At 39.2% G+C, this 23518-nt stretch overlaps 1 protein-coding gene across 29 annotated transcripts in view; it reads left to right on the top strand.

Moving 5' to 3' along the window:
• Nucleotides 1-12730, top strand: part of pmfbp1 (polyamine modulated factor 1 binding protein 1) — a 327880-nt gene extending 315150 nt beyond the window's left edge. For 28 of the 29 annotated variants that reach the window (XR_012382835.1, XR_012382833.1, XR_012382832.1 and 25 more), the window contains one exon: nt 9986-12730. Coding sequence is in view for 25 of the 29 variants with exons in the window: in XM_073907540.1 (XP_073763641.1) it covers nt 9986-10032 (47 nt within the window). In the remaining 4 variants the exon portion in view is untranslated. The remainder of the gene's footprint in view (nt 1-9985) is intronic. The other variant, XR_012382836.1, reaches the window with a different exon arrangement.
• The last annotated feature ends 10788 nt before the right edge of the window (nt 12731-23518 follow it).

Raw genomic sequence — 23518 nt, 5'->3', positions numbered from 1 at the left:
GCTCTTTCTCCATTCTCTGTTAACCCATACTCATGCATAGCATCCGCGAGAGCGTCTCTGTTGTGATTAGGTCGGTATTTCTATCAGATGCAGAGAAAAGGTGTCCTATAACCACAGTTGAAGGTCCATGTCACCATTAGCCATCTCATTCTGGAGTGCCTGTCCTCTCGCGGCGGAATGATCCGGGCTCTGTAGGTACAGGCTTATGCTCTGTAATAGGGTCTGATCTGATTCACACTTGTGAAATTGGAAAGGAAAAAAGTTTGAGACATGATTGGAGAACTTTTGGCTGGTCTGAAGCCAATCATCGAGGCCATGTTGACCGTGCGCTGATGAGCCCAGCCTGCAGGGTTCAATCCATTCTCCTGCCTGTTTGTTCTGAAGGTCCAGAACCTGCTCCACATGCCACGCCATTGCATTATTGATGATGGAGAAAGAGCAGGAGAGTCAAAGACCTGCTTAGGGCCTCGCTTCACAGAGCCAGATCACTTCAGGAGATTTATTCAAAGAAAAGTCGAAGAGGCGCTGAATAATCTTCCATTGTTACAACAGAAAGAGTCCTGACTAGTAATACATAGATGCTTGCCATTTTAAAGTAACTGTTCACTTGAAAATTCATTAGTTTTCCTTCAGGCTTAGTCTCTTATTTATCAGGGGTTGGCACAGTGGAACGAACCTCCAACTATTCCGGCATATGTTTCACGCAGCAGATGCCCTTCCAGCTGCAACCCAGTACTGGGAAACACCCGTACTCTCACAGTCATACACTACGGACAATTTACTGTAGGGGAAACCTGAGCACCCGAAGGAAACCCACGCCAACATGGGGAGAACATGCAAACTCCACATAGAAATGCCAACTACTTTTAATTTCGAGATGAAAGACCGTTGTAACCACTAGCGCCGTCAGTAGCAGCAGGCTAGTGCAGACATACCATTAAAAAATACAGAGGAAAAAAAAACTGTCATAGATTAAAGATATGGTGGAGGGAAATGGTATTTAATGCAGTGCTTCTTGTCTGAGACCCACCTCATATCCTATATCTAACAGCAGTGAAGATGGCTGATTTTTAAAATCAGATCTTAAACGTGACAATTTTGTTATGGAAATAGAGTTCACCAGAAGCCCTTGGGCTGCCTGGCTAAAAATTAAAAGTCTGTGTGCATATAGCCCATAGCATATGGCGACAATAGTGTGAAATGCTACCAACACACATTTTATAGTTCGTTAAGTACACTGGAGACCTTTGCTGGACATTTTTACTAAATGAAAACCAGTAGCCAATATTTGAAGTGTCATTTCAAATCTAATGTAACGAGAAAAAACAAACAAAAAGCGCTCTGGGGTAACTCAAATGTTTGGTCGGTGCTCTTTGGGTAAGGGATTCATCAAAACAACAACAAGAATCAGTCCAAGGCACTCGAAAAATGTGAAAAATTTAAAAGCCTTTATTCACATGGCTAAATCTCTAAAAACCTACAGCTGCGTCCCAAATGGCACACTATACACTATGCACTCATGCACTATGTACTTATGCACTTACACACTCAACAGGATAGTATATGTATGTAGTGCTGTCCCAAATGGCACACTAATGTTTTTTTACTAAGCGGAAATTCAAACCGTTTCCCTGATGACGTTTGACTGTTGCAAATCAGTGAAATAAACGACTGAATTATCAAGTAATACCTGCCGTGAGGATTGCCGCATTTACCATCCGGAGGCGCTATAATCACTCTCGTAGGAGAATTTTGCTTTCACTATCCAAAATAAATAAAGTTATTCAACACGTGCGTCCGATCGCTCCGCCCCTTCCGCTACGTAAGCAAACCTGCGGTCGTTTAGTGCGTGAAGTGTCCATCATTACACACTTCATTTTAGCGGCTGAATGAGTGCATCATCCAGGTAATTAAAGTGCACTTATTATTTTGAGAGTTTTCAATGTGAACACACTACTTACACTATTTATACTACAAAATGGCGTAAAATAGTGCATAAGTATGCGATTTGGGACGCAGCTTACGTGTTTCGGCAAGAGTCTGCCTTCATCAGGGTAACAGTGATCAGGTGCGGCAAGAGTCTCTTTTGAGTACTACGGTCACATGATTTAAACATCTCAAATGGCACTCAAATAATTTAACAAACAAAGTCTACTATCATCATAAATTCAGCATAGACCTAGATCGTAGGTTTTTAGAGATTTAGCCATGTGAATAAAGGCTTTTTAAATTTTTCAAATTTTTCGAGTGTCTTGGACTAATTCTTGTTGTTCTAATGTAACGAGTGTTGGGCAGTAGCTTTGCTACAAGTAGTGACGCTACTAGCTTAACTACATTTCTCTGTAGCATGGCGGTAGCGTTGCTACTTTCTAAATCAAAAAGCTTTTCAGTAGCAAAACTATTTTATAAGTGAAGTAGCGCAGTAGTGTCCACACAAGCTGCATTTACCGATTGCGGATCAATAAGTGACCGCACCGACATTCACAGAGCTGTAAGGCCAGTGTCTAGCCAATGAAAGTAAATCCCTATGATGGATTGAGAATGATGATTTCTTCTTCTTCCTGTTTTACGGTCGACAACAAACTTTTCGGTGTATTACTGCCACCTCTTGCTCTTGCTGTGACGTCATCAACCAACACGAGAAATTGCCTTATAGAAAGATGACTAAGGCATAGGAGTCATATAGTTGTATACTGTAGTGAAGGCTAAAGTATACTATGGTAATTACTATTAGTTTCTGATAGTTAGTAATGATACTGCAATTTCTAGTGTAATTTATTAATGAAGAGTTGTAAATATATAGACTAAATAATGTTTATTTCTTAATATTTGCCTGTACTATAAATTACTATAGTATTTAAATATGTAACACCTGGTTTTATTGGATTTTTTATGTGTTTGCTGTCACATACTATAATGTGTTTCTGTTTAGCACAGCATATTATTTACAGTAAATAAGTGAACTGAACTATTATGCTTCATATGTTTCAATGACAGTTTTATTGATCACCAATATATAATTGACCTTCAATTTAAAAATGAAAATTGTAAAAATCACTTATGTAGCTAAGCTACTTTTGCCAAGTAGCTTTTCGATTACCTTGCTATATATCCCAGAGGGTAGCTTTTAGAGTAGTTAAGCTACATTTTAAGTAAAGTAGCTAATAGCTTAGCTCACTACATTTTTCAAGTAAAGATCATGTGTGGTACATTCCCTTTCCATAAAGAATCTGTCATTATGGACTAGTTTCAGGACTGGTAAAAGTGTTTTGCGTCTTAATTTTATTATGTTTTTTCTAAAATGTTAATATGTTTTGTCCAAAGTAAAATCCTTTTTCCTATGTAATTGTGTCTTATGATAGGTAATAATGTTTTCCAAAATGTAAATTTTGTCTCCAGCTTTGTAAAAAGTGTTTCACACTTTGTAATGTTGTTCTTCCGGCCACCGTAGCTTACTGCACAGGCTGCAAAACAATCCCCCCGACCACTCCCTCCCTCCATGTAATATAATATAATGTAATGATTGTGAGGGTGCAGGTGAGACGTCCTTTTTTGGGAGACACTCAAAGACATCAAGTGCGCTGCATATGCAACGTCTATAAGACATGTAAAACAATTTACTGCAAACTGAAAGAAAAATATTTTGATTATATGGTTTTGAAGTAGGGTGTTTTATGATTTTTTAAATATTTTTTGCAATTATTTAGCATTCAATTAATAATTTTGCAGGATCCCAAAAATGCATGATTTTTTGTTGATTTTGTGTTGGATTCAGCAATCGCAGAATTGCAAAAAACTAGGGAGTCTGGTTAGAGAACTTTATTTTTATATCCACATGGAAGCCTGTTCCCGCCACTGAATAAAAAAAAAAAAATATATATATATATATATATATATATATATATATATATATATATATATTTTTTTTTTTTTTTTTTTTTTTTTCAGAATTGCGAGTTTAAAGTCAGAGTTCCGAGTTTTAAAGTCACAAATATGAGTTAAGTCATAATTCCAAGGTATTAAGTCAGAATTTCAAGTTATAAAGTCAGAATTGCTTGTTTTAAACTCGGAATTGTGAGTTATAAAGTCAGAATTTCAAGGTATTAGGTCACAATTACGAGTTAAGTCAGAATTATATATCTATTAAAAAAAATCTATGTAAAAGAAATATTATAAAATGTCAGAGGTTCAGAGTGATAAGGTCAGAATTCTGAGTTATAATTGCGAGTTATAAAGTCAGAATTGCGAGCTAAGTCAGAATTCCGACTTATAAAGTTACAATTATGAGTTAAGTCAGAATTCTAAGTTATTAAGTCAGAATTCCAAGTTATAAAGTCGCAATTATCAGTTATTTAGACAGAATTCTGAGTTATAAAGTCAGAATTGCAAGTTTAAATTCAGAGATCCGAGTTATAAAGTCACAAATATGAGTTAAGTCATAATTCCAAGATATTAAGTCAGAATTGCTAGTTTTAAACTCGGAATTGCTAGTTGAAAGTCAGACTTCTGAGTTATAAAGTCACAAATATGAGTTAAGTCATAATTCCAAGTTATAAAGTCAGAATTGCTAGCTATAAACTCGGAATTGCGAGTTGTAAAGTCAGAATTCTAAGTTATAAAGTCGCAACTCTGAGTAATAAAGTCAGAATTCCGAGTTCTTAAGTCACAATTATGAGTTAAGTCAGAATTCTGAGTTATAAAGTCGCAAATATAAGTTATTGAGTCAAAATTCCAAGTTATTAAATCAGAATTGCGAGTTATTAAGTCAGAATTCATAACAGGAAACTCATTTATAACTCGCAATTCTGACTTTATAATTATTTTTTTTTTTATGATTATTTTTTTATTTTTTTATTCAGTGATGGGACCGGGCTTCCAGATTGCACACACTTGTCCATTTGCAAAGTTAAAACACCAAAGCGAAGCTCGCTTAATGTTCTTCTAGGAGTTCTTAGAGTACCTTCAGGACTCCAGCAGAGAGTAAATAGAAAATAAATAGATAGCCGAGGAAATGGCTTGTGGGCTTTTGGTTTATTTATGACGGACGCAGGGCTCCTTCTGCATGCATGGATTCCCAGCTTTCATTAAGTGTCATTACTGGAGCTCTTAGGACAGGTGTGGCCTTACAAATCTGCAGAGACCTGACATACAGCCCAAAGCCAGCCAACATGTGCTGTGTATGCACAGACCGAAGATGGGCTTGATTCTTTGGATGCCTGTAAATACACAACAGTATCCCTGCTTGATTTGTTGTGATAAATAACTTATAATAGCCCGAGTCGCTCCATCAGAAGAGACCGGCGGTGTTGTGGAAGAGGGTCATGTTTAATGGCAGGCCTTGATCACGACCACGGGGAGGGATGTTTATCACAGAGCTTTTTCACTAATGCATACATTTCTTTTTTTCCATGAGAAATAAAACAGAGATGCTTTTACAAGACATGTTCAACCTCCCCCCCCCTACCCAAACCTTGCTATTCATTAGCAATTTCCAGTTTCCAGTTCACTTCTTGCAGCGTTCCCTGATTGATGGAAAGCCTGCCATGTTTATTTGGATATCAGGGAATGAAATATTCATATTGTACGCTTTTCCAAGCAGAAGTTATCTGGGTGCAACGTAAATGGTACTTGGGATTAGATTTTCACAGCAGATTGCAGTTATTAAAGAAAAAAAAAAAGGAGAAGGGGGGTGTACAGGGAAGCTGCCATCTTCTGGGGAGGCAATCTATTTCTTTTCACGCAGTCTTGGAGCGCCTGCATAGCCTCTTAATGCACTGGAGCAAAAGTGCTTTGGTCCGCAACCTTTCACGCCTTCCTCTCCCTTTTATATGATTGAATACTTAATAACTTTGACTTTGCTTTGAAAGCCTGCGCCATGGGGCCTGTTGGGTTGCCTCGTGGCGAAGCCGACGTACCTGAGTGTTTGTCTGCCGCTAACTGCCCTTATTACTGACTGTCTGTCTGTCAGGCACAGCTCATCCGCTGTCATCTTTATCTTAATAGCAGGCTGACTTTTGGCTGTTTTCACATGGAAGCTGCTTTTTTGGGGTCTTTTATAATTGTTGCTTGTCACATTGCACAACGTGAGATCTTTGGTAAGAGCCTAGGCAGACTGGGTGACATCAACTGTGCAATATTTGGTCACAACGGACAGCATTTAATGAGCGTTCAGTCACGTCGCGTCCACATTGACATGCAAAATAGAAATTGAAGCACTTCAAGGATTGTCATTGCTGCAATAGGGGAGTCTAAAGAGCGTTTACACAACACCATTTCAATTAATAGTAGGAAATCTATTATTTTGGCCATTTAGTTGCCTGAAAGGTGCCTATGGTGCCCGTTTCCACCCAGCTATCTTTATGCGCATTTGGAATATTTTATTAACAAAAATGCCTACTGGAAAAGCCAAGATGGGCATAAATTTTGAAATTGCGCATAACAAAACGTATTTGCAGTAGGTACTCATAACTGAGTAGGATTAACTTTTTATTTGAAAAAAACAAATGTGTATGTGGCATGGTGGCTTAGTGGTTAGCACTTTCACCTCACAGCAAGAAGGTCGCTGGTTTGAGTCCCGACTGGGTCAGTTGGCATTTCTATGTGGAGTTTGCATGTTCTCCCCATGTTGGTGTAAGTTTCCTCTGGTTTCCTTTATGCTGTGCTAACACTAGACACACACACGGATAAATCATGCTATTTGTGCGTGAATAGACAAATGAACATTTTAAGTTTACTTCATTCGTGTGTCAAATTCACTTCACACTACACACGGACTTGCGTGATGGGCAGGGCTTGTCTGCCCGGTGACTCTATCTTCATTGCTAAATGGCTAACATGGATTTTATTTTGAGAATAGCCGTGTTTATGTGCTTTAGGAAGACTGAAAAACACCGCTGATTCAATTGGAGCCGTGTCTGAGTCCACTAGATTCATTCTGAGGGCCCCCCAGCTCTGTGAGTTCATAAACTCTTCCAGAAACTTAACCTGGATGATGAAAGCTTTCAGCTGTGCTTCCGACTGAGCTGAGCCCAGTTCGATAAACTGTTGTGCGGTGTCTGCAGGAGGATTCAGCAACAACAGGTGCTACATTATAATCACGCCCCTACAAGAAAAAGCTCCTGATTGGTTAACGCGGCGCGAATGTCTACAGAAGTTCAGTTCGCGCTGCCTCATTTGCACATATTGCGCCGTATGATGTCTATTCACTGCATTGACTTAACATGTAAATCACTTGCGCTTGATGCTTTTTCCGCGTTTGATGTGAACGCAGCATTACATTCCAGAGCCATGCGGCATAGGTGAATTGGATAAACGAAATTTGCCGTAGTGAATGAGTGTGTGTGTGAGAATGCGAAAGTGAATGAGTGTTTCCCAGTACTGGGAAAGGGTTGTAAGGGTATCCACTGCGTAAAACCTATGCCATAGTTGGCGATTCACTCTGCTGTGGTGAACCCTGATAATCAGGGACTAAAGGCTGATTTATTCTTCTGCAGCAACCGCACATGTATGGTCCGGCGCAGCCTTCATGCGGTCGCATAATCATCGCCTTCACTGGCACTGACGCACACTTCTTCAAAATTGTAACCACACATTGCAACGACGCGTAGCGCAAGCTCTGCGACTGGTTGGCTTGGTAGCTGTGACAAGTGTGGGTGGTGCTAAAAGCCACGAGCGCGATGGAGCAATTGTTTACAAGTGCCGAGTCTCGTGGAGGAGATTTAGATGGAAACTTCTGTTTTGTGTTTACCTTATGATTAAATTTCTTTCATGTCTGCTGGTTGCTGCCTCAGAATGAGCAAGTTTTAACTACTTGTGCATTAAGGTAGCATTCAAAAACAAACAAAACAAAAAAAACACCCGACAACCGACATAGAGGAACATAAAAATTCACTGCAAGCTAGCGTTTGAGAAGTGTTATTGCAGAGCAACACAAACAGCATGCAGATGCACGACTACAAGCAAGACAGGCACCGATCACTCGACACAGAAAGAGAACTCGGCAGCTGTTTAGATCCAAATGAACCAAAATCTGATGTCAAAGGGACTTGAGTTTGCATCCAAAGCTGTGGTGTAAAAGTGTCCTTAATGAAGTGATATCTACACCACAATAAGTGCCATAGTTGTAGGCTTTTTAATTCAGTCTGTAACGATTTCTCTCTAGTAATTTCTGGCTCACACTGACTTCAAATGCACAATACACCACTAGTATTAGTGGTTCGCTTCCATAACATGGGACAGATCGTGTTCCTATCATTTTTGAACCAAACTGAATTTAGATAAATTGCACCTCGAAATCCCTTTAAAGAGAACTCGGCTGCAGTTTATATCCAAATCTGACGTCAAATAAACTCGAGTTTGCACGTAAACCTGTAGTGCAAGTGTCCTAAATTAAGCCACCCTAAGTGCCATAGTTTCAGGCTTTTTTGATTCAGTCTCTCTCTAGCAACTTCCGGTTTACTCTGACTTCCAATGCACAATACAGCACAATAGTATTAATGGATCAATTCTATAATGTGGGACAGATTGTGTTCCAACCATCTTTGAACCATAAACTGAGTTAAATAAATTGCACCCCAGAAAACCCTTTGAAGAGAAGTCGGCAGCTGTTTAGATCGAAATCTGTCGTCAAATGGACTTGGGTTTTCACTTAAAGCTGTGGTGGAAAAGTGTCCTAAATGAAGCCACCCTAAGTGCCGTAGTTTCAGGCTTTTTTTAAATTCAGTCTGTAATAGTCTCTTTCTAGCAACTTCTGGTTCACTCTGACTTCAAATGTACAATACAGCACTAGCATTAATGGTTCACTTCCATAACGTAGGACTGACAGTGTTCCTACCATCTTTGAACCATAAACTTAGTTTAAATAAATTACACCACCGAAAACCCTTTGAAGGGAACTCGGATCTAAATGAACCCAAATCTGACGTCAAATGGACTCGAGTTTGCACCCAAAGCTGTGGTGTGAAAGTGTCCTTAATGAAGCGCTACCTACACCACCATAAGTGCCGTAGTTGTAGGCTTTATTTTATTCAGTCTGTAGCTGTCTCTCTCCATCCCCCTTCCCCCTGACATACACAGGAGCTCATTAGCACATGGAGAGCTCGCAGCCCTCGCCGAATGTGACCCTGCCTAATTGTGCAGCAGGTTCATTTGCTCGCCCGGCGTGATGTAGTGATTGCTTATTTGTTCTCCTCGGGGCTTCTCTCGCACATTAAAATGATTGACTCATTTCATTCAGGGTACATTTACCGAGCTTTATTTGATAAGCTCATGCCCAAGGTACTCACATCCGTCTTATTCTCGCGCTCAGAAAGTTGTAATGTCTACCGCTGAGGATTATTATTCACACTGCTGATTGTTTCCCCGGCTAATTATCTGTGTGTTTGAATAATTTTGCATGCGCGAGCCTGTTTATCCTCCCGGAATTAAGCGGCGCAAAAGGTCTCGCATTAGCCATGCCGCTGAAGTCACCGACAAGCCCATTGTATATGCTAAGCTGTCCACGGCAGACAGCGAAGAGTTCTGGGAATACGGTGATTTTTCTCTTTAAATAAAGGGTGAAATTTACATGCAGCCACAGAGACACACAGTTTTTAAAAAGGAGACTAATAAGCTGGATTTGTTTTCCACGGCTCGACTAAAAACCTTGATGAACGGTTGAAGAAGGAGAGCGCTCATTATATTTGGAGAACATGGCAGAGATGTTGTCAGCCACCTTTGACCTTTCGTCTTCAATGCATCAGCGGTCAAACTCAAGAATTATGGGAGGAAGCCAAAGCCAGCAAGAGCGAGAGAGAGAGAGATGGTGTTTGAATATGGAAGCTGGTTTACATGGGAGAATGTATTTGCTGATGTACATTAGTGTAATTATGACGAGCGTGTCTGGATGTAACCGTCGTTTAGTTAATTGGAGGAGCCCATTGAATCAGTAATGAGCTTGTTTATGAGGTGGCTGTAAATAACGCTGTATGTTGTCTGCTTCTTACAGTGATGAAGGCAGAGGAAGACGAAGCACTTCCTGTGTGCTTGGATTGACTTGGATGGGAACCATTTTCTGCAAACAAACCGACTCTGGGACCTATTCATGATCACATACTCATTAAGTTATTCATTCATTCATTCATACATTTTCCTTCGATTTCAGAGATCACCACAGCGGAATGAACCGGCAACTATTCCAGCATATGTTTTACACAGCGGATGCCCATTCAGCTGCAACCTAGTACTGGGAAACACTCATTCACACACACTTACAATCTACGGCCAATTTAGTTGATCCAATTCACCCATGGCGCATGTCTTTGGACTGTGGGGCAAACTGGAGCACCTGGAGGAAACCCACGCCAACACAGGGAGCAGCCGAGACTCAAACCAGTGTGTCACACCTCATTGAGTTATTACATTGCTGATAATTGACCTTATGACTCAAATAGCCAATCAAATCATTGCATTGACAGTGTGCATTAAAAACATTTAATAAATCCCCAACATTATGGTCATCAGAATGGTGTAATCCACATTCATTGCACATAAGGGTCCCACTTTATAATGAATGACCGTAATTACTTGGTACTTGCTTCAAATATTTAGTTATTGTGTTCATTTTGTATTATACAACAATTATGGTGCTAGGGGGGGTAGTGTTAATGCTACAAGTAGGTTTAAGGGTGGGCTAAGGTGTAAGGAATGTATTTATTTTGTACGTAAATGGGTCAATTGGGTAAATATAGAAGTTAATTACATGCAGGAATTTTTTTAAATAATATCTATATAGGTGTATTGTACTAAATGATTAATGTAAAACTACAGTTTATTAAGGCCACTTAATATGACGTGGCCGCCAGATGAGTTGTGTTGAATTTAGCGATTTGAAGTATTCAGGAGCTTGCCTGGGAAATGATTACTGCGGGGAAAATAGGTATTGAACATGCCATGTTTTTTGCTGGGAATATCATTCGCAAAGGAGCTGTTGACATGGAATTAAATCCTATTTTGGTAAAACCCAAACAAACAATACACACATAAAACAAAACACAACAAAAAAAATCTGAAAATTTAGTTACGTAATTACAATGGAATGACTCAAGGAGAAAAAGTGAACTACCGAATCGTATTTAAAAGTTTAAATAAAAGGCTTTTTGGTGATGGCAGCTTAAAGACGCCTCTCATATGGAGAATGAAGTCACATGCATTGCTCAGGTGTGATTCTTTCAAAGACTTCAACAGTGTCACACAACCAGCGATCGCTTCCCAGAGGATCGCTGGTTTTTACATGAACTCTCTAAACTACATTTCCGCTTTTCCCAGGACTACACATTCATACATGCACTGCTCCCAAACACACACGTCTGTTCATTCATCTATCCTGATTGCATCACCAGCTGAGCCTTGTTCACAGACTGATTTCATTCCATTCATAAGCCACTCATTCACGCTTCCAGTTTGCCGAGTCTTGTTTTCCTAGTGTAACATTGCAACGCGGTTCCCTGTCTTGTTTCTCCGTGTCTCGATCCTAGCCTTGTACCTTTGTTATCTTGTTTAGCCGCCTGCATTTCGACCTATTGCCTGTTATATTGACGATGATTCTGGACTGCCTTCATATACCCGTTTGCACCTGATTTGACCATTGCTTGCCTGACATTGAATAAACCTGCATATTGGATCTTACCTCCTGTTGTCTCCTGTCACTCCACCCCAGTCGTGGTAACAAACGGTGTAAAAAAAACTGTTCTGTGGGTCTTAAACCTGAGTTTTATTTTGTATTTTCTATTGGATTCAAGTCAGGTGATTAGCTGGGCCATTCTACAGCTTGATTTTCTTTCTCTGAAAGCATTTGAAAGTCTCCTTGACTGTGTTTTGGATTATCGTCTTGCTGAAATGTCTACTCTGAGTTCATCTTATGCAGCTAATATTCATTTACAAAGGTGAAGGGCAGAGGGTTGCTGAAGAACTACTGAGAGATTTCAGCTGCTGTCTGGGCTTTCCATGTTTTTCTACAACTCCCTTTCTTCATGTGTTCAATACTTTTCCCCTGCATCATTTCATTTTACATCATTTGTAAATTAACTAGTTTTGATGTCTTTGCATATATGGATTTCTTTAGTTGTTACCAACCTACAGGGAAAATTTCAAGTCAACAGCACCTTTAGAAATGTGTATTCTGAAAAAAAAATAGTGACGTGTTCACTTCTTATTTTCCCCACACCTCATCTGTGTTGATTTGATTTCAGAATGCCTCTGCACTAAGTAACTAAGTGCTGATGTTCCTCGTGCTCATTCATAAACTGACATCAGCTGCTGATTTATTTGTGTCTTGTTGACATACAATCCTTCATATTTAATGAACAATCTACTGTGAATTTTCATTATAGCTACATTTGTAGTCTAGAGAGATGAATGGGGTTGTAAATTTCGAAGGCAGCCAAAGTTTCAGTGTCAAAGCTTGTGGTTTAGAAAAGGTAAACAGTACATAACTGAACATTTGTACATTTATCAATCATACAATAACGTCTTCTATGAATGATATCTTCTATGAATGACGTCTTCTAAGCCTAATATATAACATTTTAATGGATTTTACGGTGGAAGGCAATGAAAAGATTTCATTGATGTGTCATATCAGTCAGCCGGCAACATTAATAGCGCTTTTAAATGATTCAATAATGCCTTATTCACTATGATTGTGTATTTCCAGCTCTGGAAAATCAGTCAATAAAAGTGATACGTGTGTGTATTCGGCTGCTTTATTTGAAACCATCTAAGTGAATGATGAAAACATCAGCAAAACATCTATTTTCCTTACACGTCAAGCACGTGCTTTTTCTGTTTCAGATCTCAATGTCAGATCTTCATGCATGGAGTGTGTTTTGCTCACCTACGCCGAGTGTGTGTGAAGTGTGTCAAGTGAACGAGAGGACTTGTTTCAAGTGTTTCGAGTCAATGGAAGTTGAACCCCAAGTGACAAGTGGTGAAATCAATAGACAAAAGTCAATAAGCAACACTAAAGCTGCCGGTAGAAAGCAAAGGATGCCGATAATTGTTATTAATCCTGTGCGTTTCCCTGAGCGCCGGGTTTTAAGGCCAGATCTAGCCAAACAGGCGCAACGAACACAATGGTGCCCTGGAGCTACACACAATGGTAATCACATGCAAAACAAGGTTGTGATTATGTCGTAAATAATGAGGAAGGACGGTGAACAATGGCGTAAATAATATGTGGGTCATATGCATTGGACTAGCACTGTTGATCCTGGCACGGCTCATTTTCACACTCATCTAGGGGTGGGTTTCTTCCAAAATAACAACAATAATGTGACTCTTCAAACAGCATTATAGGTGAATTATCTGTGATTACTGCAGTCATGTTACATGCTTGCCTTTTTTTAAATAAGAGATGAACATACAGATATAACAATCACTTATAGGCTTATTTCACGCGGCCGCCATTTTAAAGTACCAAAGCGAGGCTGTGGTGGGAAGTATAGGACCAGCAATGTAAACATTGCAGCAACATGCTGTGGACTACAAACCTCCTGCTGTTGCTGAGATTTTAAAATGCAGATATGGTGTAAACATCACTTTAATATTATACAGTAAGTTTAATTTAAACAAATAAAAGCATATTAGGCATCAAACAACATCACAATCTCTGTAAGAGTAATATGCTCAAGTGTCTTCCTAGGCTTCAGTTCATGGCACCAGTTAAACACTGTGGGGACGCTTTCCTGCTTCAGCCTATGTAAACCGGTGAGCAATAAAACACTGCAGTCCTCTGTAGCACACCCTCGTGTTGTCTGTATAGTGTTGTCCCAATACTGAAGTTTTAAAAATGGCCATTTCCGCTAACATTGAAGCACCGCTGATCAGGGATGACTCGACTGATTTTCACGGCTGCTTCGCACTCCAATCTCTGTGTATCTGTGTTTGCACTCAGTTTACCGCTCTTCACCCAGTGCAAACACAGATACACTGAGACTGCAGCCGTGAAGATCAGTCGAGTCGTCAAGCAGACACAATGGCAATGTCTTAAATGTTAGCGGGAATTGGCGTTTTTTTCTTCTAATTCAGTTTCGTGACAAGTCTAATATAGTGAAAGAATCAGTTTATTAACTCGAGTTTGATAAATGGCATCTGAAACGTGTGTTTGGAAAAGAAAACGTTAGTTCACTAGTGCCATTTCCCTGAACTTAGCTGAAAATAGGCTCTGATATCCCTTTTTATTTACACCATTCATTCAGAACGGACCTTCGGGTCACTCTAAAGGCGGTAGACTAATACATTTGTGTCACTTTATCTTCGCTGATAAGATATTCAGTCAAGTACACAACGTTCCTATGCAACTCCCAACGATACTTCCAGGTTTCTTCTCACCGCAGCCTCGACTTCGCTTTTAAAAATGGCGGCCATGTGAAATCAGTCTATTCCATCACTGCTTCTACATATACATATTTACATATACATATCTATAACTATATATACACATTACCTGACAAAAGTCTTGTCGTTGACCCCAGTTGTAAAAGCAACACATAATAACCAGACTTCTAGTTGATCATTTGGAAAAGTGGCAGAAGGTCGATTTTTCCGATGAATCATCTGTTGAACTGCATCCTCAAATACTGCAGAAGACCTATTGGAACCTGTATGGACCCAAGATTCACAGTAATCAGTCAAATTTGGTAAAGGAAAAATCATCAAAACCATCAACAGTCTGAGGTATCAAGACATTTCGTCACCTTGGAGTTATAAGGTTCTATCTGCATTCTAAATGATTTTGAGATGTTGAGCTTCAAAGTTTTATGCATTCCATATAGCTAACAGTATGTGTAACAAGTTCTCTTTCATATATACATCAACAGGAGAGAGACCCTAAATGTACTCTAAATGTAAATGATCAAAGTTTTCTTAAGCCCTTTTCACACAGTGATAACGGTAAATATATGGAAAATTTCTGGAATGACTTTACCGGTAAATTTAAAAAAGTGTTGTTCACACAGGCAAGGACGTTACAGAATTTTTCTGGAAAAGAGCATTAACACATCCATTCCAAAATAACGGTAAATTCTGACATCATTAACCAGAAATCAGCTCTAAGTGAAGTTTATTCATAAACTAATTTCGAGAGGATCACATGCTTATGATTGACACGGCTGGCCCCGAGTCAAGCTAATGTACGAACCACCAATCAGACTACTCCTAAATAACCAAACACCTTACCTTTAGTCATCTTCATCTTGAAGAATCCCCCCTTCCACCCCTTCGCCTCCTCCTTTGTCTACAGGGCAGCACGGCGGCCCAGTGGCTAGCACTGCAGCCTCACAGCAAAATGCCTCCGGTACGGGCATTTACCCAAACGGTCAACATTTTCGTGTGGAGTTCATGTTCTCCTGTGCTTGCGTGGGTTTTCCCCGGGTCCTCCGGTTTCCTCCCACACTCCCAAAAACATGACACTTAAGTAAATTGACTAATCCAAATTAGCACCAAATTCAATTCAATTCTGTCAGCAACGCATCACCTTAGCAACCCTCACGCAGCAGGAGGGAGGGGAGTTCTCGAGATCTACCCGAGCTCAAACTCCCCTCTCGCCCTGCAACGGGAGGGAGCCCCGGGCTCGAGGCTCTCATGAGCTCGGGGCTCTCTCCCGGGACAGCATGCCAAACTAGCTTATTACCAATCATCAGCTAAGTGTGAACTCTTGAAACGGCTGCGCTTGTATTTGTAAACATTTGACTACATCTCAAACTCTGTGGATGAATCAGTATTGTGAACAACTCCGATGAAAACATACAGAGAAACACTTTCGCATGTCGAGATGTACATGATATGTGTGTGTGCTGGCGCTAATGGGCTGTTTTGCATGGGCACACGCAAAGCTTGAAGGTAAACAAACAACGGCTTATCATAAGCATCTTATCGATAATTAATTACACGGTTGGCATTAAGATGAACATATAAACGTGATCTGACTAATTTCTAGCAGCTAAATGTGTCTGGAAAAATATTCAAAGGCTTTTATTCTCATAAATCGCGCGGACGTGAAAGCGTCTGACTGTTTTGATTGGCTAAAGCAGACGTCTCACATCAGCATGTTCTAGACGTGCACACGCTCTTTCCGGCAATCTTTCTTTTGCACAGCGCAGCATTCCGGCAAATTACCGGTAATGTTAAAACTTCTCTTTCCGGAAAATAGCCAGAATGAATTTACCGGCATTTTCAAAAAGGGCCTGTTCACACATACAACCTTTCCGGAAAATTGCCGGTAATTTTCCGAAAAGGTGTGTATGTGTGAAAGAGGCTTTAGATTTGTAAATTGGAATAAAAAAAAAAAGTAAATGCAGATTAAGGTTGGGCCGAAAGACGATGCCATTGTCCATCGCCGATGGCCAATAGACAACACAATGCTGAAAGGGCATCACCGATCCTCTGACCCACTCCCATCCCAAACCTGCTTGCAAAGAATACGCACTTAGGCCCCGTTTACTCTAATATGTCTTAGTGTTAAAATGGCATTTTAGAATGAAATGATCCACATCGTGTTTTACCTAGCATTTCTGAACAGCCCTCCGTCCACTGAAAACGTACATCACGCGACCACACACACTGTCATGTGCTCGTCTGAGCTTCAGAGAGCAGTGCACGTTGGACAGTTCATCAAGGATGTACCGCTGGATTGTGTCTCACTATGGTTGTTAAACGTGGTCTTATGGTTGTTAAACGACTCTTCTGTCTTTTGAATATATCAGGTAATGTGTCACAGCATCAGCACACTGCTTCAATCTTTCGCTCTCACGCTTGTACTAATTTTAACGAAGACCTCAGATACTGTTGGATGGTTGCTGTTGGTTGTGCACAATTTTTTACCGACCAAGTTTTGTCGACACATTCTTTATTCACTGCAGCATGACTTTATATTCTATACTGTACGTTATTTCTGTTAAAAGACAAGACTTTTGTCTAAGCAAAGTTAGACCTCACTGTTACAATTAAATAGTTAGAAATCAAGGCATGATCATACTTTAGCTAAAATAAGTGTAATCTAGAGGCCTTTGCCTTTCATATGAGCCACTTCTGATCCCAAATGATCGACTAGAAGTCAAGTTATTATTTGTTGTTCCTAAAACCTGCATATGCAACAAGACTAGAGGTAGCAGATTGTGCAATCGATGCTGAAACGACTTATTGTGCAGCCCTAACCTATACCCACTGAAGGTTTGAGATGGAGAATCACTCTTTATTGCTTTTCTCTTTGTTGACACTGACGAACACACGACACGATCCATCCTCTTAAGTCAACCTGAATCTTAAAGCGAAGCAGAGGATGTCTGGTCTAAAACGAACAGGCTTCAGGACCCAAAGCATCCCAGAGCTCATCTGTGAGGTGAGGTTTTCCTCTTAAGCCACTGGCTCCTATTCACACTGACACCAAGGCCATTATAATTCCCTCTATCATCACAAAGACCTTCAGCAGAAATCTCTTGTAAAGATGACTGCTGGCACTGCCATTCACAAAGAGGATTTTAAAATGTCAGCCAATATCAGAGATTTGCCTCATTAAAGTGAGTCAGGGGGCTTTTCCTCAACGCTATTACAAGAGGGAGAAGTTCAGGGGAAAAGCAGTCTCCCTAATATTTCATATTGCTAAAAGCACCAGCACACCACTATATTTATTTTTTAGAAGTGTTTAAATTGAAATACTTAGGCCCAATCCCAATTCAACTTCTGTACTCGTTTCCCTCGGCCCTTGAAACAGAGTGTGAAGGGAAAGGGCTTCAAAACTTACCCCTAAGAAATGGGACAGCACCTGTATACGTCACGTGGTATGCCAGTTGCACTGCCCAGGAAAAAGCTGCCCTCCAAAGGGTTGTCAATACAGCGCACAACATCATCGGCTGCACTCTTCCCTCCTTAGAGGAGTTGTTTAAGGCCCGCTGCTACAGCACAGCATGCAGCATCCTGAAGGACTCGTCTCATCCAGCATACTACCTATTTCAAATGTTACCTTCGGGGAGACGATATAGAACCATAAAAGCCAAAACAAACAGACTAAAAAATAGTACATGTCCAAGGGCTGTTGCAATAATGAATGGACATTAAATTGAGGGTGTTTCTGGCCAAAATTATTTTAATCTTTTTAACTTGTTGCTAGGATATGCACTTGCCACTTTATACACTTGGACATTAAATTGTATGCCTTCCTGGCTCACATTTTATTAACTTTTAAATTTGAAAAGCTGCTTGGAAATGCACTTGCCACTTTATATGCACATCATACACACTTTTAAAACTGTATTGTAACTCTTCATTTGATTTGATCTTTTTATCTCTTTTTAATTATTGTTGTTGTTTTAGATAAATAGGACTGCACTGAAGGTAAGGGCAAATCTAAATTTCGTTGTATCTTGTACAATGACAATAAAGATTCTGATTCTGATCATACGTCATGGCGATCTCTTACTATATATGACCGCGACTGCTGTAGTTATTCCAGTTGTGTTATAATTTGGCATTTATCTTCAGCAAATCACTGAAGGCCAGAGTTGCCAAATTAGCAAGTTTGTTGCTAGATTTAGCAACTTTTTTTTTCAAAAAGCACCAACAAAGTTAGCAATTTTTAACATTCAGTTGGCTACTTTTTGCAATTTTTAAAAAGTGACTCAAAAGAGCAGCGGCTGCAGGCTTCACTTAGCACACACATATCACATTCAAGGTAAATTGCAAGCTCAGATTGTTTTTCATAACTGTTAATTTACGGATATTTGTTAACATGTATAATTGTTGGTAAAATAGGTATAAATTCATAATTTCCAATGGTACTATAATTGTTGTAACTTTTACAAACGTGTTAATTTCACAAGTTAAAAAGAGTAAATACACAAGATGTGCTTGTGTAAAATAATGGAACTGTTCATTGTCAGAGTTTTATTTAAAAATTAAAAAGTCTTATTAATAAAAGTGATAAGAAAAAAAAATCTTTTACAAACGGTCAACTATATTTTTCATACAAATTTAAATGGACATATTTGAGGTGGCCAGTCAATTTGAGAAAACAATTATTTTGTATACTACATGTTACGCAATGACGTCATCACACAAAGTAATCCTTAATAAGAACTTATTTATTGTGCATCTGGATGTAATGTTTTAATAATTGTGCATATGGATGTAATGTTTTAATATAATTAATACACAGTGCCTCAGAGAGTAGAGACATGATGGGCTTACACTTGTCATATACTATGGGATGACGTCACTGATATGCAAATTAATGCATATTAGCCACTTTTCGGGCAGGCTTTAGCTACTTTTTATTGGAAATAGTTGGCAACACTGCTGAAGGCATATATTATGTTATCATAATGATCTAATGTGGCAATAAGATCGTAACTGCGCATTTACACAGTGGCCAAATTCATCATGTAAACACAATAAAAACACCATTAACATTATAGCAGACACTGTAAAAAGCTTATTTCCAGCCATTTCTGAAAAGGTAATCGAGTGTCAGATGTGAAAGTATGTTGTGGGGCAACTATAAAGGAATAATTATAAGGGATTATAGGTAGTGAAATTTAGCTGCTTTTATTGTAGCTTTTTTTTTTTTTTTAAGTATGACAGTAAAACACGATTAGTAGCGGTTATGAATATATTAAAACTTGTTTGTTGTAAAAATTCATAATAATGACCAAAAAAATTACTAATTAGTGGATCTCCTGACTTCCGGGTGCAGCTATGCTGTCGTTGTGGCTGGTGCATTCTGGGAAATCTTTTTACCCCTTGGTTTCTGAGTGTGGTCCTGAAAAATCTTCATTTAAAGGGGTATATAGCCCTTCCTCTTAGCCCTACGCCTTTAAGCTAAACAGAATTGGGACACCCCAAACCGCTTCATGTAAATGAGCAAAACAAGGGGTAGGGCTGTGGTGTCCAAAGGGGTAGGGGCTAAAATCCCCTTTGAACTGAGATATTTAAGGGGATTACAATTCTGTAAGGGGAAGGTATAAGGGGCAGAATTGGGATTGGGCCTTAGACTATTTCAATTCCGGAACAAAAATCTAAAGATACATTTACCGCCGTATCATCCAAAATGTTAATTTCTTTCGTTTGTTTGTTTGATGCTATGCCAGCTACTATGGCTATTTTGATGATGACAAAATGTGTACTACATATTTAAATTCATTCGGTTTAGTCCCTTATTTATCAGCGGGGACCACAGCAGATATTCCAGCGTATGTTTTAGCAGTGGATGCCCTTCCAGCCACATCCCAGTACTGGGAAACACCGAGTACACTCACATTCACACAAGCACTCATATTATTTTGTTTACCCAATTCACCTACTGTATAGCGCATGTCTTTGGATTGTGGGGGAAACCGGAGCATCCGGAGGAAACCCACAACAACACGGGGAGAAGGTGCAAACTCCACATGGAAATGCCAACTGACCCAGCTGGGAGTAGAACCAGCAACCTTTTTGCTGTGGGGTGACAGTGCTAACCACTGAGCCACCATGGCTCTTAAACTGTATTTGGATTAGGAATGATAAGAAAACGCTTCAAAAGAATGAACTGAATTATATTAAATTCTCACAAAATTAAAGCTGACAATTTCTAATAACATTTTTAATGTGCTTTCAATCCCGTAGGCCAGTCTGAACACTCACCAGTAACCTACTCACACCTTCAGCTTCTCCATGATGGACGTCTAGTGTTCTACAGCCTCCGGAGCCTAGACTGCAGCTCTGCACAAGAAGGTTGGCCAGAGGAGAAATGGCCGTGCCCAACTGAGCCGTCTCTCTAGGTTTCTTCACTTTGTCAATTGGTGAAGTTTGTTCCTCACCACTGTCGCCACTGGCTTGCTTGAATTGAGACTTGTGAAGCTGAACATCAATGAATTTGCTCTTAAGTGTTTGGACTTGCAGTGAATTTAAACCACACTGAACTGAACCTCAACTCTGAAAACTAGACTGACACAGTTTCAATTTACTATAATCTTCTATGTTAAGCTGCTTTGACACAATCTACATTATAAACACGCTATAGAAATGAAGATGAATTGAATACAAACAGCATGTAGGAAAATTTTCTCCAAGAAAATAAAAACTTGTCATCCTGGATTGATCAATTCTACAGCGGGTAGGAGTATCTTGTTTTTTGTTTTTTTTTAGGTTTCGGGTAGGGTTAACTTCATGGAGTTTGTTTCTTGTATATAGATCTTTCTTAAGTCACAACGAATGTATGTTTTTAGAAAAAAAAAAAACATTTCAGTCATTTTCTCCATACAGTGGAATTCAGTGTACCCACAAGTTTGAACTTCCAAACTTTAATGCAGCTTTAAAAGGGATCTACGGCATACTATATAGACATCATAAAGCTAAATATAAAAAATGTAACTACACTTCATGACAATGTGGAGCATAAGACCAGTGATTGGTCAACTTGGTAGCGGTGGCAAGTGTGGGTGGGGGCAAGAATTGCGAGAGCAGAGTGAAGCTGTGGTCACACTGCACTTTCACCCTATTCACTTCCATTCATACACACAGGAATGCGTCAGGCCGGAAATGCAAGCTCGTGCAACACGTTTCACAGTTCTCTGCGTTATAACCATAGTTTTAGGAACTGCTTCACATCTGTGTTGCATGTAATCAATGCTCAACCATCTCTAGGGGTTACAGAGAATGATCTGAAAAAGAGAAAATATCCAGTGAGTGGTAGTTCTGTGGGCGCAAATGCCTTGTTGATGCCAGAGGTCAGAGAAAAGTCTGACTGGTTCCAGGTAATAGAAAGGCAACAGTGACTTAAATAACCACTTGTTACAACCGAGGTATGCAGAAGAGCATCTCTAAATGCACAACAATTCCAACTTTGAGAAGGATGGGCTACAGCAGCAGAAGACCACACCGGGTGCCACTCCTGTCAGCAAAGAACAGGAAACTGAGGCTACAATTCACACAGGCTCACCAAAATTGGACCATAGAAGATTGGAAAAATTTGCCTGGTCAGATGAGTCTCGATTTCTGCTGCGACATATAGATGGTTGGGTCAGAGTTTGGCATCAACACCATGAAAGCATGAATCCATCCTGCCTTGTATCAACGCACCATTGCCTTGGGGGGCACCATTTTCTTGGCACACTTTGGGCCTATTAGTACAAACTTATTATCGTGTCAATGCCACAGCCTACCTGAGTGTCATTGCTGAACATGTCCATCCATTTATGACCACAGTGTCTCCATCTTCTGATGGCTACTTCCAGCGGGATAACGCGCCATGTCATAAAGCGGGAATCATCTCAGACTGGTTTCTTGAACATGTCAATAAGTTCCCTGTACTCAAATGGCCTCCACAGTCACCAGAGCTCAATCCAATACAGCACCTTTGGGATGTGGTGAAACTGGAGATTCACATCATGGATGTGCAACCAACAAATATGCAGCAACTGTGTGATGCTATCATGTCAATACGGACCAAAATCTTTGAGGAATATTTCCAGTACCTTGCTGAATCTATGCCACGATAGATTAAGGCAGTTCAGAGGGGAAACGGGGGTCCAACTCGGTGCTAGTAAGGTGTACCTAATAAGGTGGCTGGTGAGTGTACGTTAGATTTGTCAGTACCAAAGCCAAAACTGGAACTAATCTAACAAGAAGAAAAAAAAATATATATATATATATATATATATATATATATATATATATATATATATATATATATATATATATATATATATATATATATATATGAGCGATTCCAGCGTTATGGATGTGACATTTGCAGTAAAAACTCAAAACATAATTTCACACAGAAAGTATATGTTGACATTATATCGAAACTTTTGTTTATATTTTCCAAAACAGCTCAACACAGAGTTCTGGGAGCAGAAAAATATCAATATGTAAACATGTTTTATATTTTAAATTAGGAAAATAAACATGCGTTATGGATGTGACAAAAAAGTTTGCAAATATACAGTCGACAACAGATTATTTAGAAATTCTGACAGTTAAACTGCACAACTTAAAAGACACAATTCTCATCAAACAGGTATGAGTCGGCTCACTATAGAATTAAAATGATTGATTTTATTTTATTTGACATTTTTGCATTTATGAAGAAAAAGTGTCGTTATGGATGTGACACATTTCCGTTATGGATGTGACAGCTGTGAAATTGCCACTTGTGTGATTTTGGCAAATTAAATATAATAGTTTGAAATACTGACAGATACATTTACGAGTATTTTTAAAGTACTGTAAAAAACTTGCTAACACAAAAAATGTAGAAACGGTTTCTCTATTTTGGAGAAAACTAAATTATTTTTTATGGCAAGGTTGACATTTGCATGGAATTGCCCATATATATATATATATATATATATATATATATATATATATATATATATATATATATATATTATTATCATTATTATTATTATTATTATTATTATTATTTATTTATTTTTTATTTTTTTTGCAAAAACTAATTTGAATATAAATGTATTATCTTTCTATAACTAAAGATGTACGCTGA

Source organism: Danio rerio, chromosome 7, assembly GCF_049306965.1.
Source record: "Danio rerio strain Tuebingen ecotype United States chromosome 7, GRCz12tu, whole genome shotgun sequence".
Lineage (NCBI taxonomy): Eukaryota > Metazoa > Chordata > Actinopteri > Cypriniformes > Danionidae > Danio > Danio rerio.
The sequence above is the reverse complement of the archived record's forward strand: the minus strand, read 5'-3'. Positions and strand labels throughout refer to the sequence as shown.